Source organism: Gigantopelta aegis, chromosome 15 (genome assembly GCF_016097555.1).
Source record: "Gigantopelta aegis isolate Gae_Host chromosome 15, Gae_host_genome, whole genome shotgun sequence".
Classification (NCBI taxonomy): Eukaryota; Metazoa; Mollusca; class Gastropoda; order Neomphalida; family Peltospiridae; genus Gigantopelta; species Gigantopelta aegis.
This window is the reverse complement of record NC_054713.1, coordinates 15,364,977-15,382,751: the sequence shown is the minus strand read 5'-3', so window position 1 is coordinate 15,382,751 and position 17,775 is coordinate 15,364,977. Positions and strand designations below refer to the sequence as shown.

Here is a 17,775-nt window from a genome sequence, read left to right as displayed (position 1 = left end):
ATCAGTTATCAGAATTTAGCTAGATATTCAGTGGCAAAGATATAAAACCAAAGACATGCTAAACGTATGCATTGTCCTCAACTTTACTGTTGACATGATTTGTGGAAGGTTGATGCTGTGAAGTTTCATCTTACCAATAAAATATCTGATTAGCAGTTATTTTAGTAAAATCGTCATCATTATTTGTCAATTCAGTTTTCCTCTGACCCAGTTACAGCCAAAACTCCTAAATATTTCACTCAGGAACACTATATTCAGAATTGTTTAATAATAATTGCCATTAAAGCTATCATTTTGTTTACCTGATACCTGTTTCAAAGGTTGTGATTTAAAAAAAAAAAAAAGTAAGTTCAAAATTGGCATATGTTGCATTTTGTTGTCCAGAAAATCCTTTCATATAAAATAAACCACTCTAAAATCTCTTCACACTGATAAATAATGTATAGCTCAATGGTGGTGCAGTCCATTGATTTGTGATGGGTCACAGGATTTAATGTGATGGGTCAGAGGATTTACCTCCCTCACCTGATACACCCATTGGGTTCTGGTTGACAGATTCAGACCACATACTGTTAAGTATCTTGTCATATGGTGTACAGCTGGTTCAAATACTGTACACAAAATCGCAGGGGAATACTGTAGTTTCCTCTTGTCAAAACTGACAAACTTGCGGAATGATTGATCTTTGTACTTCAGTTTATTCGTCATGATCACCATAGTTACTAATTAGAAGAGCATAGCATCACATGCTCACTTGTAAGTGCAAAGGTTGTTTGGTCTGTTGAAATTAAATACATTTCACTGCATCATTCAGCTGCTAAAGGACGATGTTCATTTAATGTGTTGATTTTTAGAGGGGAGGTTAAGATTTTGTTTTAATAATGGTGGGGTGGGGGTTATTAAATAAGTATTATTGATTACTCGCTTAAAAGAAATTAGTTTGGTTACTTAATATATAGCACTGAAAATAAAATACAGCATTGAGGATACTTGAATCATTGACAAAAGTCATGTGACAATTGAAGTTAAAATATAGTTTTTAGCTTTGCTGTTACATTTGTCAGTAGAGCTTTTTTAATATCGATTTGTCAGGCATCCATTCATCCGTCTGTCCATCTGTCACTTTTCTTTGAAGTCTTTGTTTTCTGAAGATTTGATTGGATTTTTTTTAAACTTGGAACAATGATACTATAGGGCATTCTCCACAAACTAATAGCAGACCTCTGAAAATTGTGCGAACAATTGTTTCACTTGCACATTGTTTGCGCAAGTCTAGTTTTACATAACCTACTTTTCGTTTTCGCAACAACAAAAAATAGACATTATGTGGATTTGTCATTCTTCACATAATGATATATTTGTAACGGGTCACTCAAAATGAAATAGGTAACCTGAGGGGGAAAATGTACAATCAATGTTTGGGTTAGGCAAACTTTCAAGACCTGAATAGATATTTGGGAAATTTAATTAAAGTTCAAATTATTTTAAAAGAAGTACTTTTGATGAGTAGTTCTAAAACTTGGTATAATTATTTTTAGAGATAGTATTCACAAACTAAAATATATATTTGGGAAATTTTAATTTTCTGTTAAATAAAAATGTAATGTTCAGAATTCTCAGTCTTATCGTCTCCTAGAGTAACTTAACATAAGTAGTGCTGTTCTTTAAAAAAAAAAATTGGCTTTGTGTGAATTACAGAGATTGTTCATGTATACCACCGAGTCATTAATGTCTTGATAAGATGTACAAACACATTCAGACAACTCTACTTTATTCCCAAATGATAGAAATATGTATGTAAACACTGAACCACAGCCAAAATATGTGGTATCCAGACATCAGTCTTGGTTTTACAAATCTCAAAATGATGTCTTGCACAGTTATAATAGAATTCTTAAACTTAACACAAGGAGGTCTTTACAAAATAATATATATATTATTCACTAGTCATAGTTCTGCTTTGGTGCATATTACCTGAAGCCATTCCTACATCTATAGCTAAAATTTATACTTCAACCTTTATAATTTACTCATATCCAGGCTTTCTGCCAGAAAATAATTTGAGGGTACTTAATAAAAACGAATCAGATCATAAGTGCCTGTGTAGGTGGTTATGGTTTGAAATCTTTTGAAATTGGACACTGCATTTGATGTCCTTTCACAAATTTTAAATGGTAGTTCTCTTACTATAATTTTTATAATAATGTATCCATTGATTTCCAAGATTTTAGGGTAAGTAATTTAATCGTTCATACCTGTAGCAGAAATCCTGATATTGTGTTTTTCATTTACATGTATCTCCTTAAATATGTTAAATGAAAATGCACCTGCTTTATTTACATTAATATAACAAAAAATAGGAAGCACTAACCATTATCAGTTCATGTCAACCACAAACTGTACAAAGTGACCTAAATTCTGTTGTAAGTGCTAACCATTGATAAAAGAACTCTGTTAAAATGTGTTACTTTTGGATAAGGGTTGCTTTCTGTGCTCTGTTTTTTAACTGAGGGGTAAGAAGGGTTATGGAATTTTAAAAACCTCTATAAATTTGAATAATCCTTGTCCACTGAGCACAATATTTTGCAGTCTTGTTCACCATATCTGTTGACCACAGACAACTTTATGGCTCATAGTGGACAATATCTATTCACTATGGTTGATGGAAAGGACAAGGAATGCAATGTCACCATGGTGGAAAAAAACCAACGTAGCTCATGATCTACTTCAGTCACCGAGAGTAAATTATGATTTTATTTTTGAAACCAAAACAAGTGGGGTTTTTAATGTGTTTGACATAATTTACCCTGGCTTTATTATTGATTTTTCAGACTGTACGATCTTGTGAATATGTTTCAGTTAAATAATGTATTAGTGACTATTTTCTGTGATACATGCATGTAAATCAAGTACATGTTAAAACTATCTCTTCCTGTGATTTTGTCTAAAACATGCTTTATTCTATTTGCAATACCCCCTGCTGCTCTCTTATATGTACAGTTTAAGGTAAGAGATCTGCAGTTCTTAACAAAACTGTTTTACTTTTATGTGGTTTTTAGTATGCATGTAATAATACATAGTTTTTCACACTAGACAGTTTTCTCTCACCTTAACTAGCAATTAATGATTTCACCATTACAGTCACACAATTATGTTGATAGAATTTTGAAAATCATAATAAAACATGTCTTGCACTACTTCTGTTGGTGCTGGAACTAACCTTAATATTAGTAATAGATCATCTGATTCTATTCTCTCTTTCTTCTTTATATGACAGTCTATAGAAGCTGCAGGCCAAATATGAATAATAATATCTACTGCCAAGAATATTTTGAGTGGCAGTTTTAATCAATCTGTGTATTTGTTTTAGAATATGTGCAATACAAAAGATTATAATATAGTCATAATTTGCATCATTATTTGTGACAAATACACAGTGAATATCATTCTACTATGTTAGTGGTCAAAATAAATGTAAAAGTTTACTAGGGATAAGTATTTTGAACAGCTTTGACATCAAAATTGACAAATTAGTTTCTGCAATTTTCTTCACTTGAGATTCATTACAAGCAGGTACAAGTTGCATATGGAAGAATAATTACGGTAAATGATTTGCACTTTTCACATTAATATTTTTCTGCGTTTATGAAGAATAATGTTAAAGAACTTACACAGGTATATGCCCAATATTTTAACATGTTAAGTGAGCAGCTTTTGCATGAATTTCTGCTTCTGAATTCACTGGGCTCATGTTTCTGTTGCATTCCAATTCCTTATGAAGAAACATTTTGGTATATGTGGAAGTAGAAGTACTTTATTGTAGACATGCACACAGGTGTTCTTTCTACGACATTTAAGCATTAAAATCTATTTGTTAATACCATTAAGAAGACTATAGTGCCAATACCACCAGTAGGTTAAGTCTACATTTTCCAAGGAATTGAGAGCTGCTCAACACTGAATCAGCAGAACCTATATACACACTGCTTGGTGACAGTTTCCATCTGTTACTGCTGGTATCATCCCTGCAAGAAATGTCTATTTATAGCTGTGTGCGTTTCTCACAAGATGCACTAGATCTGTGTACCTTGCTGAACAAGTGATGTGATGACTGTAGCACCACTTGAAGCAGAGTGGTGACTGTCAACATGAACGACAAAGCCAAGGAGATTGCTAATACTTTGATCCATCACTCTGTGTTGAGGAACTGTATTCAGTCATTGATGAATCATGAAATAAAAATTCAGACGTCTCGCTATAAATAGAAATACTGCAGACAGTGAAGCTGTTACGGTTGATGTCGTATACATTTTCTGCCAAAACGTCTTTGCTGGCAGTTTCATCGGACCACTACCATGTCATCATTGCTGGGATTGTGCAGAACCTAGAACATGTAAATCAAAGAATGGTTAAGCAAATCATGGGTTTATTTAATATTTTTCTTCTAAATATTTTCATATAAACACACAAACAAAAACGAATGTGGTTATTAGTTAAAACTACTTTAGGTTGTCATAAATCAAGTTTCAACACTTATCTTAGGTTGTTGTGCTATTGATTTAATGTATGGTTTTAATCATTTCTCTTAACCACTGGTTAACACCACTAACATTTACACAACAGGTTCCTGAATTCTTGTGAAAATTTGGCAAAAATTAGACATTGTATGTCAAGACAGGAATATTAAAGATAATCAGTATCATTCCAGGTATAGAATCATCTTTCCATAGCTGAATTAACAAACTAGTAAATAAACAATTACGCCAGACTGGTTTTAACATTTGGAAATGGTAAATACAAGATAGCTCTACTTTCAGAAACTTCCCAAAGAGAATAGTTGCACCATTGTGTTTTTCCAACAGTGTGTAAAATGTCCATTTAAGTTTGGTTAATACTTTTTATGTTATTAATAGATGTGAATTAATTTATCTTCTTTTTTTTTTTTTCTTTTTTTTTGTTCACAAATTATTATGCCTCCACTGTTTGTACAGCAGAGACATGTTGCTTTGCACTTGCATTTGTCTGCCCATCTTTCAGTAGTTTTATTTGAAACATTGAATATGTGGCTAGATTATGAGCTGTAATTGGGCCTTCAAATGATATGAACATAGTTACATACTATTTGTTCTGCCAAACATTTGTTTTTAATCTGTCTTTAAAAAAAAATATTCCTTTTGAAATAATATTTTGGAAACATGAACTCTTAAATATATTCTTAATAATAACAATAGTCGCAGTTGTCATACTAGTGCATATTTTTCATACAATCTTATGATTATAAAACATTTATTAAGGACTACTTTGGACATAATCTTCAGTTGTACTTAAAAAGTTAGATTTCTAGGTTATTTATAAAAGTATGATGTATTGATAGTTAATAAAATTATCTATTTTAATGTAACTACCTGGTACACACAGCAGTAATATTTTCCCTTTTCCAAACTATTATTGTGCATTTATTAAACTTCATATTGATATTGGATTGAATATGCTCATATTGCAGAGGCTAACTTTTTAACTGTATAAAATTAAATGCTGTTTAAAGTCTTTCTATAAAATTTGAGTTGTTGAACTGGGAGATGGACTGTTAAATATAGTCTGTAAGTGATCTTGCAGAATTTAGATCTTTACTATTTTGTGTATCTGTATTAGAGGATGCCCAAATCCTAAGTTCTTTCTCTTTTTAATAGTCACTGTAAAGTTTTGCATGTACAACAGTTTAGTAAACATTGTAAAAACAGGCATGATAATCGATAACTGAATGCCTGATGGGTTCAGTGGTACAGCCAATAGGTTGCTGTGACCTTTTTATTTTATCACTTCCAGTTTGCTGTGACCTATTCATTTGCCCATTTTGAGTGAATTTTATTTTCCCCACATTTGAGTGATCGTTGTTTGCCCACTTTGATTGATCTTTATTTTCCATTGTATTTATGTGAATTTTGGAAGACTTCCAAGATCGCAGGACTGGCAAGTGAATGTGGTAGTTTTTAAAAATTCCAAATACATACATTTTGAAGGAAATAAAATAATTTACTGTACAGCATGTTATCATTGCCAGTTCCTTCTATAATATGGAATAAAACTTTGTATTGTACTATTTCATAATTGGCATATTTTATAGATGGGATCATTTTATATTTGGGTGAATATTTTCATTCACATTGTATTCTTTTCATTGATAAACCTTATTTAAAAATTTGATGTTTATAAATAAATTATTTTTAATCTAGTACATGTATATTATTATATTATTCTGATACACATGCTTTCATTTTCAGGATTCCCAAAAGTATTTTAAAATGTAATGTTTTAATACAAAATTAGTGGCCATAAATGCCTCTTTACATTTTTATTCCTTATGACTTTTATTCTTCATAACAAAAGCTTAGGTATGTTAATCCATCTTACTGGAGTAAACCTGTATAAAAGGTGTCTTGCTGCTTATTAGAAGTAGTAGTACCTATTGGGGCTGATCATTTACATATGTTAGTTGTTACAGTTGCTGTACATACATGTATGTTTGCCATCTCATGATCTATTAAATAAAAATTAATGGGTCAGAGTTATATTGTTTGACAGCAGCAATAAAGCTACTGGTTTTATTTTCAGCAAAATGTCAAGACATTTCAAACATTGTGGATGTGTCTTTAATGAAAGACCCAGATTTTGTGACAGTCGTGTGTGTAGAGTATGTGACCGATCTGATATATGCAAGGCTATATTGCGCTCGTTCTCCGGCCTAGGTTGTGGTATTGACTGTTAAGTTAGACTGCAGCATATGGTTACATACTTGTTTGTTGAGCTGGGGTCTGCCTGGCTTGCCGAGTCAGTAATCAATATAGTAATCAATATGTCCGCATTGCTTGCATAACCTTCCTGTTCGTTTAATATTCAGTGTCTGCACATGGATAAGTTTAACTCGATCTGTGCAGCTTACGAAAATTGACATTAAAAATAAAAGATTTTGATGAAATAGATTTTCCAACTGCAGCTGTGTTATTAAAGAGGGGGGGGGGGGGATGAAAAATTGAGCCTTTACTGCAACAAGTATGCACCACAACAACAAAAATTGGTGTATATTTTAAATGCACAGATTATTCCAGGTCACGTCAACCTTTTTTCTTTTTTGAACAGTTTTATCACAATTATAACTGAAGGCCACTGCAATTTACTTTTGGAATTTTAACACCAATTCACATAATTAGGAATTAAAATATATTTATGTGATGTAACTGAAAGCTGTTGACTGTTGGAAGTTTGGTGTAGAGAAGAAACATAATGCATTATTAATAGCGTAAACATTATATACATTATAAATGTGTTTTAAAATTGGTACTATAAATTTATTATTTATATATTGTGTAATTAAGTAAATACAGAATGTGAAATAAAAGTAATTTGACACTAGAGAAAAAGGTAAAAGTTTCCTAAATTCAAAGGTTTTTCTTCTGCATTTCTAAACAGTTGCAATTATAATATGGATACTTAATAATAGCTGATGGTTATTGAATTTTTCAGTATTTAAGAACAAATACAATAAAACACTATTGATGAAAATAATGATACCCATGGATATATTTCTTTGTGTACATATTGATTTATGTATCTGCTATTAATTATTGACCAGCAGTTTAATTATTTCATTTGTCTGTCAGTGAACACTTCATCAAATGTTCATCAGGTCTTAGCCTATTAACATTGTTTTGCACTACAGTACCCTGATAACTAACGGCTACACTGGCTTTTAGTCTCTCTTTTGTTTTTACTATTGTTTATTTCAACTAGTGATGTTAAATAAATTTGTTAATATAAGTAGGTTTTATTTAGTAAAGTCTATTTCATAATTAAAATTATATATAATATAAATATCTAGACTAGCACAGTTTCAAACACCAAAAGCTCTTATAAAAGCACTTTCAAACATGACTAAAAGGAAATAAAACTGAACTTCCTGAGATCAAAAGACATTGTCCACAATTAAACTTAATACTTGACATACTATTTTAAATTTAAATATTTGATTTTGGGTTGGTGGGTGGGTTTTTTAGGGGTGTCTGTGTTGTTTTAATGTACTTACATCAGATTGGTTTTTATTATTATTATATTATTTTGTTTGGGATTTTTTTTCCTGAAAGCACAGAGCAGGTGATCATAAATAATACAGCAGGTGAACTACAGGTTAAAGACAGAACACATAAGCGGCGGCGGTTCACAGGTATCAAGTGGACAAACCTTGTGACAGCCGGCATTAATTGCCAATAACTGGCTAAAATGTGAACCCTGATAGTGATACATACACTATACAACAGTATGTACACTATACAGCAGTACGTACACTATACAGCAGTACCAGACTTACATTGAAAGAAATATAGCAATCTTAGAATCTCAAGGGATTATCAGTACTCTATGGCCAATGCATCCTCCTGGTAGGGGGGGAGGGGGGAAGCTTTGCAAAACATGGCCTTGTTTGAAGGAGCAGTCTACATGTATGTGGTGACAGCTGGTCTTTCTTTCCAGAATGAATCATTAAAAATGAGGCTTTTTTTTAATTATTTGCATATGAATCTATTGCAACCTCTAGGCTTTTTTTTTTTCTCTCTGGCACCTGTTACACCAGGCCATTACTCTCGATGAGAAATTCAATCTGGGGTTGTTGACTTATGGGTTAATTTTTCAGGAATAAATTATAGAAAATTGAGTCATGGGCTTAAGTGTACATCTTCTTAAGGGTTTTTTGTATTTGTTTTCTAGCCAATAATGCTGAAGTTGGGGTGGGTTCTGGCACTATTACCCCATACCCCCTATTTCGGACTGGTATATTTTCTTACTTTCATAAAATGTTGGTAAAAAAAATTTGAAACAGTACCTTCACACAATCAAAACTATAACTTTTGTTGCATTTAATATTTTTTTACTGTGAAATTTAAGCACTTTTTCAGAACAACTTAAATAAAGATAGTTTTATTTTGATGTCCGCAAGACTCTGCTCATTGCCACTGCTTAAAATTTGTTATTTCATGCATATTTGACTTGAGTCAAACCCTTCCAGGATGTGAATTTAGCATGATTTCATATTTTCGCAAATTCTAAATTGTAGATGTGTAGTGTAAGATTATACGATGGAATCCCAAAATATTTGTTACATCATTTTTACGTCATTTTTATAGTGCCTATGGAATCCTTTGAACAAAAATCCCCAAATGCAATGCCTCTTTAAAATATATTCCCCACAGACGGGTAAGGACATTCAGTTTTGGGTATACTAGTTTTGAATCACTTCTAAGAGAATGTGGCTATTACATTTACATTAGACCTGGGTTTTTCCCTGTCCCATTCAGTGCTCCATGGTTGGTATATCAAATACAATGGTATACGTTGTCCTGTCTGCTGGAACGTGCATGTAAAAGATCCCTTGCTGCTAATGGAAAAATGTAGCAGGTTTTCTCTAACACTGTGTCAGAATGTCAAATGTTTGACATCCAATAGCAGACGAGGTGCTCTACAGGGGTGGGAATTCTCCTCTGATCAGCTGTTTTCCTCTCATGGAACATTGCGTTTCCTCACATTTTTATCGTCCTTTCCTCCAAAATGTGTCAGATGGCACAGATTTTAACCTAGGATTTCAAGAATTTCTGGGACCCCTCTAGATTTCCTCTTTTTTACAGTTCACCAATTCCCACCCCAGGCTCTAGTGATGTCATTAAACAAACTTTAACCTAGAAGTATGGTGAAGTTACAATGAACAGGTACTGGCATTCGAGCCTAGTATTTTTACGTGATACTGAGTTTTATTATAAATTTTAATTATATCTATCTGTGATATTTGTATTTTTACACAGTCCTTTACACTGTGTTTTTATTTAACTGTTGAATTTTTATATCGATGTTTATCATCACTTTAGTTGTTTTCATTTACCAAAGTTTGACACCCAGTAGCCGATGTATTTTTCGTGCTGGGGTGTCATTAAACATTCATTCATTCATTCGAGCCTAGTACCTATCAGTCTTAAAGTCGGTCCATCAGTAGGTCCATTGGGCTATTACTCGTTCCAGCCAATGCTTCACAACAGGTGCAGCAAAGGCCATGATATATGGGATGCCGCATATATATAAAAAAAAAAAAATCCTTGCTTCTGATAGAAAAGAATAGCTCATTTCATGATAGTAGCAGGTTTCCTCCTCATCTGTGTGGTCCGACACCATATGTCCAACACCATATAAACATAATTAAAATGTGTTGAGTGTGTCGTTAAATAAGACCTATCTACCTTCCTTCCGTCCTTCCGTCTGATGACATGACCACTGTGCCAGCAAGGCTGAGTGTGTGTGTGTGTGTGTGTGTATGTATAATAAGGCCAATTGTATTATCGGTGGAGCTCTGCCAACAATCCTGGTAGCCAATGCATACTCTACTGTCTGAGCTTAACTGAGACTCTGTAGACTATAAATTACTGCTGTTTTCAGGAGTCTGCACAAATGTAATGTGCACTTCTGCTTGAGCTTTTCGGCACAGCAGGGTTATCACAACTCTGCAATAACTGCTAATAATACATGTACAAATCAGCAGTCTTTGATTCAGTTTCAGTAAGAATCAGATATTGGAAATGTCTGTCTCTACTTGAATGAACAGCATATGGCAGTATCTGATAATGTAATAATTTATTTTTATCCTTTCATCCAATTGAGGTTCAAGTATGGTGTCCTGGGAGTATCTCAGCTGCTTTTGGCTATGCATGTTGTATTGGTCAAATTGGGATGATGGGGAAACACAGTCAAGGGAGCCATGGGATTATTTTCTATTGCAATCGATGTTCCACTATTGTTATTTTGAAGACAATGCCAGTACCGTCGTGTCTGGGACAGATAACTTTTGTTCATGGTGGTGGTCTTAACGTTCCAGTAATTTGTGGACTACTGCAATCAGTTAATTTAAGAACACCGTGAAAATACAATACATCTACATACATGTGACAATAATTTATAGTACTACCTTGTTCCATCCACAAATTTAAGTACTGTACCCAACAAAATGAAGGGGTTTTGGGTTGTTTGTTTTTTGGGGTGGTTTTTTTTTAGCAAAACCATAAATTTAATCACACAAAAAATAAAGGACTTCACAGTAGCAGAATAAATGGATAGTTATAAGCCGCATCATGGGAATGCCTTTTTTCATGCTATGGAATTTACTACAAGTTAATTATTTCTGAGCTGATTGTTTTCCAAATAGGACACAAAAAAAGTATTATATTTTTTTAATTTCCAAAACACTTACTTTTCTTCTTACATCAAAGAACACTGAAATTATTTACAAAATGGCAAACATTTTTGTAGGAGTGTGGGACGGAGTATAGTTATATTTGTTAAGAATATTTAATTTAAAAAACCTAAAACTAAGTTTCAACCCTTCTCTGTGCTACAATACTCAATACACTGCCGTATTTATCTGTTAAAAATTAAAATGAGTACATACACAGAATCTGAAATAACAAATTTTGCAAAGATCAAAAATATTGGGCAATAATTTTCATATTAGTGGTCAAAGATAGAAAGAAAAGAATAAAAGTACTTTTATGTTACGATTGATTTGCAAATCGTCATGGGTTTTGCATTGTTCATCAACACTTCGCTAGCACTATACAACCGGTGAAGTATAATTACATATTTGCTTACAAAATGCAGATGGTTTTCAAAGCTTTGAACTAATATTAGGTTGTTTGCTCATTAGGATATGTAGCCTATTAGCTGTTCATCTGGATGTTCTGGTTAATAGTACAGATCTGTCTAAGATTAAACAGCTAGATAAAACCACAAATTCTCATTTCACACCATCTGTTTTAATAGAGCAGCTTGGTTCGGTATGAGAGTACATGGGTTTTGGGTTGTGTGGGTTTTAAAAAATATTATTTGTAATAGGAACCATTCTTATTTATCCACATTTTTACAAGTGTATAGAAACTACAATGTTTTGTTTTTGTTTTATTTATAGCTTAGTGGTAGAGCTCACCTTTGTTGTAAATGATCAGGCTGTATCATGGAAAGACTTTTTTTTCTCTCTCTCTTTTTTCCTCTCTCTCTTTTTTCCTTCTGTTCCAGCCATTACAGTATGACTTGTAAATCAAATAAAATGCAAATAAATCTGTGATAAAGTATTTAAAGGCCCTTGCTGCTCTGGTAAAGTATTTTAAAGGCCTTTGCTGCTCTGGTAAAATATTGTAAAGGCCCTTGCTGCTCTGGTAAAGTATTTCAAAGGCCCTTACTGATAATCAATCAGACATTGAATTTGGATGGTATAGGATTGTTTTAATATAGGTATTTTGGGATTCTGTTTCATAATCTTTACAGGCCTCAAAATTGGCAAGTAAAGGGCAAGGCCATTTGGTCTTAACCGATGGAGAGTTTTTGAGGGCACAACAGTCAAAACGCACAGCAAGCTTCAACAAGTATATTAATATAACACAACAGCATCCATTCAAACTAAATAAGTGTTTCATGATTTTATAATAAACCACTTTCAGGAGTCACATTTATGTATGATAACCAATTACAAACATAAAAATAAGGCATAACCAAGGCCAAACTGGCCCGTAAAATTCTGTTTAATTTTCAGTGTATTGAAGCATATGACTATGGCATTGTGGCAATTTGCTGCATGGCCACTGTTAAATTTGAGCCCTGATCTTATGCTTCTAACCAAAAATCTGGGATTTCTGGAAGTACAGAATCATGCTACATTCACATCCTGTCAATAATAGGAATAGCTGCGTTGGCAGCAGGTTTCTTTCATTCTCTAAACAAATGCCGTATTTACCATTTTTAGAGAACTTAACAACTGCTAATAAAAAATATAAAAACCATTATTCACTTCCTTTAAAAAATAAATTGTTTTTAAAAGTCCACAGTATTTATGTCACTCTGCAAGGTGGTCCTGACACATATGGACCATTAAGTCCTGATATATAATGCAATTCTTTTCAAGCTGTACAACAATATTGATGCTGGTGTGCTTGTCGATTTAATGTAATAGTGAGGCACTCAAATTTAACATTAACCACGGATCAAGTGTCTGTTTTAGAAACATGCCCCAGCATGTCCAATCATGTTATTTTTGGTAGCAATCGTGGACATGCATCTTAATAGCAACCTGCAAGACCACTGCATTTGAAGCCGAACTATAGCATCATGTGGACTGTTCGGTGCAAGTTGCCATGGTGATGGCGATATGATGTAAAAAGAGTGAGGCTTGATGCAGCCAAAGTATTGATCTGGTGTCTGTAATAATGGAGGTAGTCTGCAGAGCCTGCCCAGTGTTTGGCTAGGAATGGGTCAATACACAAATACTGCCACATCAGTTTAATGTCGTTCAAACACTACATTAATGAAGAAATATTTTCAGCTATTTATAACCAATGTTTAAACTGACCACCGTCAATATTTTACATACTTGACACAGCTAGGACTGTATTTGGATATGGCATGGAGAGCAAATCTATTGGTCACCTGATAATAATACCAGACAAAAAAAAATGCATTTGGGGGGGAGGGGGGGGAGAAAAAGCACTATAGCAACAAATAATAAATGAAAATGATGAAAGGTAAGTGCAGAAATGCTCGTCACTCGTCACTTTCCATCTATAAGTGATTATAAGGAGAACGTGAGGCATTGCTCGTCTGTCATGGAGAGACCTGTGTCACGTTGAATTCCTGTAATTCTATACGACCTGGATATAGCTTATTGGTAGTGCCATACAGCACCACATCATGGTTATTGTTAACCATTTGGTTTAACTTTCATGTCATTCCATGACAACAATCATTTTGCCTCTCGTTTTTTTCCATCACTTTTTCAGTCTGGTATTATCTAATTGCATTTAATGCTGCAGGATCTACGTCAAATCATAGGTTTTAACGTGCACATTCAGAACAAGGTGGTGTAGCATGGGTGCATGTGTCGACTTCTCTGTCCAGGATGGTATAGGTCGATCAGAGTACCCATTTAAGTAGAGACATCAGTCATAAGATGAACTATATACAATGAGCCCATTGTTTTCCCCGGGACTGGTATTCAGTGCAAAAGTGAAATTATAAAAATCTTAGGCCTTGCTAAGACTAGCTTATAGCAGAATTGATAGAAAAGGCTGATCATTTAATTTGCAGTGTAATTGTGAGAATTACAAGTCGATTGGTGATAAGCATTTCCTGCTTCAGTGAGTTATTGTTTATTGAGCATAAAAGATTTTTCTGTCAAGTGCAAGAGTGAGTAATTAATATGTCTGGCATCTTTGGTTAAGGTCAAGGTTGACTTTTCCTCTTTTTTTGTCCCCTTGTGGTGTTTTTCTCTCCTTTTTTGGGGGGGGGGGGGGGGGGAGGGGTGGTTTCATAAAGGGGGCTGTTTATGCTAAGTAGGCAGTTCTGTTATTAAACACGTTCCTGAACAATATATTTAATCTGTAATGTAATCTGCAAAATGTAGCTGGTGTGGAAGTTACAGTACCTATTGAAACTCACTGGTTGCAGATTATTTAAACAAGCCTGATTGTCTCGCCCCAATGGGTGTAGTAACTTGAACGTTAATTTATTAACTAATGTAACAGGTGGCAGGTAAAAATACTGCAGGGCTCTTATTTGATAAATGCAACAGTGTTATCTTGATTTTGTGAGGCATACACTGGAGCCAGGAATAGCACAAAACAGGTCATCACCTGCTGTTCTGCCTGTAGGCCTGCTGCCAAGTTCATCATCATTAATAAGTCTCATAAAGGAGCTAAATGGAATAAGAATATTAGTTATCCCCCTTAAAGCACAAGGCAATTAATCATCATCATTATAGACCGGCCTCGGTGTCGTGGTTAAGCCATCAGACATAAGGCTGGTAGATACAGGGTTCGCAGCACGGTACCGGCTCCCACCCAGAGCAAGTTTTAACGACTCAGTGGGTAGGTGTAAGACCACTACACCATCTTCTCTCTCACTAACCACTAACAACTAACCCACTGTCCTGGACAGACAGCTGAGGGGGTGTGTGCCCAGGACAGTGTGCTTGAATCTTATTTGGATATAAGCATGAAAATAAGTTCAACTGAACTAAATCACTATTTGTTTCTGCATGACGGAATTCTAATCACTAATTACGAGAGGATAGCGTGTAATGATTGGAATTATAGATAAAACTCTTTATGTTTAACCGTCCTATAGGAATGATATTTTAAGTTGAGGGTAGTGAGCTTTTTAGGGGAGTGCAGGTGCATATTTCCTGGTGAGAATTTTATTTCTGTATGGCCTCAGTTTTGGATGACAGTTTTAACTTGTTTTAATGATTACATTAAATATTAAGACAAAAATCACATGATTCTGACTAGGATTTTAAGTTTTTTTAACTTGGACTTTTATAACTCTGTATCTAAAATGAATACAAGCCAAGGTTTTGGACACTAAAAAATAAAAAAAGTTTCTGCCTGTTTGTACTACAATAAAATATGTTGGCATTATTTTTCTCTGTTGTTGAATAGTTTCAGCAAATATTTTTAAAACGTAGCAAGTTTTATTGATTTTTTAATACTTAATGAGACCTTGAATTGGGAGGGGGTATTTTTTAAAAAGGATCTTAAAGTAATTTGTAAAACTGTCGTAATCTAGATATTTTGGGATTCCATCTCTTAATCTTGCACTTTCGACCCAAAATCTAGTATTCGCTGAAGCATAGAATCCTTTAAATTTCTCAGCCAGTTAATTATATTTCTCACTTTTGTCTCACCTTGAAGTTGGAAGGTGAGATACATATGTCAGTTTTTTGACGGTGATGAGTCTGTTTTCATGTATAGTAATTATTTTTCAGAAGTTATCAGTCCCAGATGAATGAAACTTTTCATAGTTGTGCCTTTGGATGTTTTTCTTGATAATAAAAAAATCTATATTTTTTAATATTTAACTTGACAGAAATTAAAATTAAGTTAGGTGAGATATTAAGTCCATGAAATTCATGCGTTAACTTTTCATAGTTGTGCCTTTGGATGTTTTTCTTAATAAGTAAAAAAAAAAAAAAATCATTATTTTTTAATATTTAACTTGACAAAAATTAAACATACGGTAGGTGAGATATTAAGTCCATGAAATTCATGTGTTAACTATTCGTGTGCTATTCGTGACACTCACTTGACAGTTTGTCTAATTTTTGACAGCTTCTCTGACAGTTGTTTTAGTCCGTTGTTTACTCTTTGTGCGTTTAACTGCAGAACATGACTAATTTTTTAACACAACTAATGACATGGTGACTGATTGTTACGTTTATTGTTTTCTTGTGCTTTGTCCGCCACGGATTGTTCATGTTTATTATTTTTGACAGCTAAAGTTAACTTCCATTTTCCATGATACTTGTTGATTTATGGTGCTTACATGATATGAACAGATAATATTTGTTTTTATATTTTAATGTGCATAATTCTGCAAACCAAGCTATTAAAAACAAAATCTCTAGCGATAAAAAAATATCTTTATGATTTTTTGATACTGATGTATAGATTCCATATTCATTTAAAAATTAAATGTGATAATTTTTTACATTCATGCAAGTATGAATTGCAGAGCTGCTTGATACACGGTATAAGCCTTTCATTCATAAGTGTGTAAAAAGGATGTGTGGTTCATACTTGCATGAACATCAAAAATTAACACATTTACTTTTTTTGTAATTCCAGGTTTATGAATATTATAATGTAAAATACTGTAAAATTATAATCAGACTCTTTCTTGAGGAAATTAATCCCCATTCTGTAGTTAGGCTTTTTCCATCAGTAGCCAAATCAGAGAATTCTTACAGTTTGACGACAAAACAGATGTTTAGTTTGTTAAGCATACCCAAAGGTAGTAAAATAATTTTGTTCATATAGTTATAAACACATGATATTATTTGGAGTATTTATAGATTGGAATTATACATAAATTACGATGGTTGTAATATGAACTGCTGTTAGCTATTGATAATGTTTAATTCATTTGTTTTGTTAAATAATAGATTTACTGTTAAATATTTTAGTAAACAAAACAGATTTCCAGGCTTTGCCATGAGTAAAACAAGTCAAGCAGAAGGTCACTCCCCTGAAATGGTGCTAAGCAAGACATGAAGTTCTAAATAAAATTTATTAAAATGTTTTATTATGAGGTGATAATTTGTGAGTGATCATTAGCCTTTCCTGGTGAAGACTGTATTTCACTCTTCTTCTTTTTCTATCAGTTCCATTTTATGATGCATTTTATTCATCCAACAAACTTGGATTGGTTTAGTTTCTGACTTAATACCTACATTTGTATGCATGAAGTAGTAACAAATATAGTCATATTATTTCTTTCAGAATGATCAAAGAATTAAATTTTCAGGTGCACCCATTCTGTATCATACATACATACAAATGTATGTCCATCAGCAGGCTTTCCAACTTACTATTGAAAGAGAGGAAATCACTGTGCCACAGATACACTTTTTGGTTTTATTCCCTCGGTGAATTATGTACAATGTTATTTTTCTTGTTTTCCAGGAATCTAGTGTCTGCCTCTCAAGATGGTAAACTCATTGTGTGGGATGCATTTACTACAAACAAGGTTTGTTCCAGTATATGTTGTTTGCTGACACTGTAATTCCTTCAAACAAAGCTTAGACGGTTTCTTGCCGGAACCATCAATATTTTGAAGATTTCAATGGAATTCGAACACCTGGTGGCAACATTCACATTCCATGTAATGGGTATGGGGATTTTTGGTGGAGGGGGTAGTATGTGT

The 17,775-nt window shown here is 33.5% G+C and overlaps 1 protein-coding gene across 3 annotated transcripts in view; it reads left to right on the top strand.

Moving 5' to 3' along the window:
* The window catches only part of LOC121390115 (guanine nucleotide-binding protein subunit beta), a 52,798-nt gene that overhangs the window by 21,492 nt on the left and 13,531 nt on the right, over nucleotides 1-17,775 (top strand). For 2 of the 3 annotated variants that reach the window (XM_041521843.1, XM_041521844.1), the window contains exons 5-6: nucleotides 3,001-3,006; nucleotides 17,535-17,598. In XM_041521843.1, the coding sequence (XP_041377777.1) occupies nucleotides 3,001-3,006; nucleotides 17,535-17,598 (70 nt within the window). The remainder of the gene's footprint in view (nucleotides 1-3,000; nucleotides 3,007-17,534; nucleotides 17,599-17,775) is intronic. The other variant, XM_041521845.1, reaches the window with a different exon arrangement.